The 5115-nt window shown below is 58.6% G+C and overlaps 1 protein-coding gene across 1 annotated transcript in view; it reads right to left on the reverse strand.

The window, feature by feature from the left end:
• Window positions 1–3565, reverse strand: part of PAX9 (paired box 9) — an 18147-nt gene extending 14582 nt beyond the window's left edge. Inside the window, exons 1-2 of the mRNA XM_026090834.1 lie at window positions 2866–3565; window positions 496–638 (exon numbers count right to left, since the gene is read on the reverse strand). Coding sequence (XP_025946619.1) covers window positions 496–638; window positions 2866–3565 — 843 coding nt within the window. The remainder of the gene's footprint in view (window positions 1–495; window positions 639–2865) is intronic.
• Between the last annotated feature and the right edge of the window lie 1550 nt (window positions 3566–5115).

Consider the following 5115-nt stretch of genomic DNA (forward strand, 5'->3'; position numbering starts at 1 on the left):
GCGGGGTTCAGGGCGGCCCCGCGGGCAGGCTGCAGGGGCAGGTGCTCGGCGAGTCTCGGGTGTCTGCTAGTCGGGCTGGGCTCGGGGAAACCAGCGCCAGCGTTTGGAGAGCGGCGCCTGGCAAGGATTAGCTGCGGTGCTCCCCTCCCGTCTGCGAGAGGCACAGCCCTGCGGCCCGCGCTGGGCACCAGCAACGCCGGGTGGGCCAAAGCCACCAGGAGAAAGGAGGGCTGGGGTCTCCCAGGGGCCCTGGGTGTTGTTTGTGCTGAGGGAGGGGAGAGGGGAGAGGAGGGAAGGAGGGAGCGAGGCTCTTTGCAGGCGTCGCCTCTCCTTAGGACTCGTTTGCAAACCAAAACCAAGCGGCCGCTGGAGGAAGGCCGGACCGTCCTGAAACCGAGAGCGGCAGCGGCGGGAAAGGGCCGCAGCACGGTGCCCGGCCGCAGGCCGCGCTCGGACGCCCTGTGCATCCCCGCCCGCCCCTCGCTCTCCCTTTACCTGGCTGTACTTGGCCTCCTGCTCCAGGGAGCTCTTCTCCAGCCCGTTCACGGCGTGCTGGGCCGCGGGGGGGAAGCTGTTTCGGCCCAGGCTGCTCCATTCCTCCACCTTGGGGCTGGGGTAAGGCGACGTGTCACTCACGGCTGGGGAACACAGCAGGGAAGGGGGGAGTTAGAAGCACTGGCCGGGCCGCGGGGCAGTTTGCTCCGGGCGGGACACAGCTCCCTCTCCCCGCGGGACCTGCCCCGGGTGTGCGGGGAGGGCTCCGGGCCGCGGGGCCCTGGGCGACGGGCTGTGCGGGGCAGAGCTAAGGGGGAATCTCTCCTTCGCCCTCACACGTGTCCGCGCTGAGCCTCTGGGAATGCCCGGAGAGAATCGGCCCTTCCCTTCGGTTTTCTTCCGTACAGTCGATGGAAAGGCGAAGCAAATCTCCAGCACAGCCCAGAGCTGGCTCATGCTCGCGTCGCACACTGGCAGGGCACAGCTGCCCCCGTCACTTGCCCCCCGGCATTTCCCAAGGCAGATTTACGTGAATCGCCTCGTGTGTGTGTGTGTGTGTGTCCGAGGTCAAACGCTATCCCCTGTTAGAGAGAACCCTGACACGGCTGCAAAATGAACCAGGCTCCAAACAACTTTATGAGAGAAAAATAAAAAGCAAAAAAAAAAAAGGAGGAAAAGGGGGAAAAAGAGAGAGGGAGAGAAGTCCTGCCCTTTTCACGCACATCAGCCGTGCCTCAGGAATACCGGGCAAACTCCGCGGGCACCGCTGGGCAGCTGGGGGCGGGGGGGCGCGGGCGGTCTCCCAGAGCCGCCGCGCCCGGCCGCGGAAGAGCCTGCGGGGCTGCGGAGCCGGGCCGCCGAGCCGCCGGGCCGCCGTGGGAAGCGGCTTTCTTGCGACACCGCCTCGCTCGGCCCCTCGCCGAGGCGGGGGAAAGGCACAAATCTGAAGTTGTCTTAAGAAATTGAGCTCTCTCGGTGAGCGCCCTTTTCTGCTGATCTCACACTTTCCCATGAATAGGGGCTTCCTTTCCATGTCAGCAAGGTCAGTTTATCCTATAAATCAAGAGCGAGCAGCCCCCATCTGCGGCATCGGCTGCTCAGCAGCCCCAGCTCTGCCCTGGGAAGGGGAGGGGGGCGAGATTTTACACTGCAGAAAGACGTTTGCAGCTCTCGAGGTCTGAGAGACGGGGGAAGATATCTCGACACCCAGCTGTACCGTCAGAGGCCTGCCTGCCAATGTGGTGTTAATAAAAGAGGAACTCACTAAAAACCTCTCTATTTCTCATGTAATTGTAATGTTCTCATTCCTTGTAATGTTCATTTCCAACACTACCTCTCTCTGGCATGGAACAGAGACTGCCAGGCGTGTATTTTCTAAACTCGGCTCTCAAACACATTTGTTCGTATATATATATGTACGTATATATGTATGCATGTATGTACGTATGTACGTATTTTGCTTGAAAAAATACCAACTGTTTTTTCGGTCAAAAAAAAGGATAATTATTTTGCACTGCATAAAGGAGCAATTTGTGTTTGAGCAGCAATTTGCTACTGGAACTGGATTGTTGCCCTTAAAAATGCAATGAAAACAGAAATCCGCCCCCCCCCTTCTGCTAATTGGGAGGGAAGAGTGGGACACAGAGATCGCTGTAGGCGAAGGTTATTTTAGACTGTTGTTTTAACCACATTCACTGTTAGTTCACTGGCAGAGACCGAAATGGAAAAAATGTCCCTTTCTTTGCGGCTGGGAGAGGCGACACAGTTTCCAGTCGGAGTAACAGAAAGAAGGTGGAAAGGATAAAAGAGGCAAATCTTCAGGGTTTCGTTTTCCTGGACCACCACTTTGGAGGAAAATAAAGTATTAGAATGAAAGCAATTAGGTGACATTTGAACTTCCTGCCTGGGAAAATTTGGCCTGATTGCGAAAACTAGAGAGAATGGACTTCTCGGTAACGCCAGGGAGGTTCCCGTGACTCGAGGGCGGCCGCGAGCGCCAGCCGGGCCGGGAGCGCGGGGCCGGGCCGGGCCGGGTCTGAGCGCACCCCCGGCCGTGGGCCCGCCGCCCCCGGGCCTTTTCCTCCAGCCGAAGCTGCCACGTCTCGGGTGACGGCGCCATCGGCGACGCCCGGTATTTAGCATTTGCTGCTAAAGATGCAGCCCATCCCTGGAGCCTCTGATCTGCCCGAGTCACAGGGCACGTTGTCCGGTAACTTCAGCGCCTAGCTCGGGTGGGGAAAAATACACCAGATCTGTAGGTCTCTCGAGGCAGACCAGCGAACCCTCCTTCCGACCCGGCGAGGAAGGAGCCAGGTCGAGACACTGCGACCCCGCCTTGCTGCCGCCGCGGCCCCTGTTCCCCCGTCTCACCTTGGTCCGTGATGGAGCGGATCCCCAGGATGTCCGTCACCGAGTGGGAGGACGGCCAGGTGCGGGGCATGGCCATGGCGCTGGRGATGGCGGGCACCCCGGGCGGCGTGGGCACCTTGGCACCTGCAGCAGCGATGGGGCTGGGGTAGGAGTAGATGTGGTTGTAGGGCAGAGCCGGCTGCGGGGGCGGCTGGTGCTGCTTGTACGATTCGTAGTGACTCTGCTGAGACAGGTTTCCGATTTTGTTCCGGAGGATGCGGCTGATGGAGCTGACCGACGGCACGTTGTACTTGTCACACACGCCGTCAGCCAGCAGGCGATCCCGGATCTCCCAGGCGAAGATGCCCGGGTCCCTTTGTTTGTAGGTCCGGATATGTTTCACCACCGTGGGGGTGGTGACCCGAGGCTTGCTGCCTCCGATAGCCCCTGGTAGGATGGAGCCGGTCTCGTTGTAGCGAGCCAGGATTTTGCTGACACAGCCGTGGGAAACGCGCAGTTGCCGGCTGATGTCACACGGTCTGATACCCAGTTGCGCCAGTTCCACAATCCGGAGCCTGATGGCATTGGGCAGGGGTCTCCCGTTGACAAACACCCCCCCGAGCTGGTTCACTTCCCCGAAGGCAGGTTCTGCAAGAAAACACACAAACACACCCGTTGGGCACGCAAATGCTTCAGAAGGCGGCGTCCAACTATCCGTCATTAAAAGACAGATGGCACAGCTCGGAGAGACCCCCCGGTCACTCCCCGCACACCTCTTTCAAATAACGGGATTCTCCCGAAATTTAAAAAAAAAAAAAAAAAGTGGCAACAAATGTCAAAGCTCTCTGGACTGTGCATCAAGCATATTTCAAAAAAGCACATTCCAGAGATGAAAAATGAGATCGCCCCACCAGACGAGTCAGCTTTATTGCTACAGGAAAAGGAAAATAAAGAAGAGAAAAAGAAAAGAAAAACGTTTTTCGAAGACGTGGGGGAGGGGGAGGAAGGAAAAGTAGTTGAAGAAATTCTGCTAAATCTTGGGAGAGGCAAGGGCAGCGCGGTGCTTCTGAAAGACTGGTCGCGACTTGCTTTTTAAAGACCATTTCTGGTGCTGTTAGCGCCTCTCGCTTAACAGCACAATTACACCAGGCTGTAAAACAAACGTGCTAAAATGTTAACTGCTCAGATCGGTGTCAGGAATAATATACAACGTGCCACAGGCTCCAGCCATCCACTCGGCTGCGATCCTCCCTCATACTCGCCTAATAACATTAATAATAAACCGAGCAGTCATTAGCTTTCGCTGTTCCCTGCTCCTGACCCTTAACGTGTTCTTACAACTTGTAGGAACACAAGCAAAGTCAATAAGGGAGCTGCGGCGGCACATGACGGCGCACGGGTGCTGCTTCTCTCTTGACAGCACTTGAACCCTCCTGCAGCTTCCAGCCACTTACCCATTCCTCTGAGCAGGACACCTCTGAGGCTGCCCTAAATCCCAAACGCAGACCTAACAACAGAGACGCGCTCCCAGCCGCCTGCACTCCCGGCTGCGCTAGCCCACAGGGCTCTCTGATTTCCACTGATTTCCAGGAGGTAGCAAGGGCGTGAGGAAAAAGGACTACAAGGAAGTCTGCTTCCCGACGACAGAGCCTTGAGTTCTGCATTTCAACCTCAGGGCAACGTGGGCAGGGCTGGGCTGGGCAGGGCGCCGCACCCCATCACTCACCCGAGCCCGCCCCCGGGGGCGGCCCCGCCGCCCAGACGCCCTCCTAATGGCCAGAGGAGATGACAGACAGCATAATCCTAGCGGCCCTTCCGCTCTCGCTTGCAGGCATGTTCGGCACCCCAGTACAATAGCAATCGCTATTTAATACCTGCCTGGCGGTAAGTTGCACAGAAAGTGCAATTAATGCTGGGGCCGCGCTGCGAGAGGCTAGCGCTTTGGCAGGGCATCACCCTGCAGGGGCCCCGGGGGCCCTCTGCGCCCGGGGCGGGCACGCAGCCCCGGGCCGCGGCGCCCTGGGGTGCCCGCGGGGCCCTGGGGTGCCCGCGGCGGGCAGGGCGCAGCGCCGGGCACCGCCGTGCGGCCCGCGGCGGCGGCGCTTCGGCCTTTCCAGCCCTTGTCTGGGATAAGGGATGGAGAGGGGGTAAGCGCGGGGGGGGGAGGTGTGTCGTCGGGACATATAGCAAATAACTAGAGATTTACCTCCCCGGCGCTTTCACAGAAGAAAATAACGACGTCTTGAAACATGCACCGTTTTCCTACATTCA

The sequence above is a fragment of the Apteryx rowi genome, unplaced genomic scaffold (assembly GCF_003343035.1).
Source record: "Apteryx rowi isolate R43461 unplaced genomic scaffold, aptRow1 scaffold_88, whole genome shotgun sequence".
NCBI classification, from domain to species: Eukaryota; Metazoa; Chordata; class Aves; order Apterygiformes; family Apterygidae; genus Apteryx; species Apteryx rowi.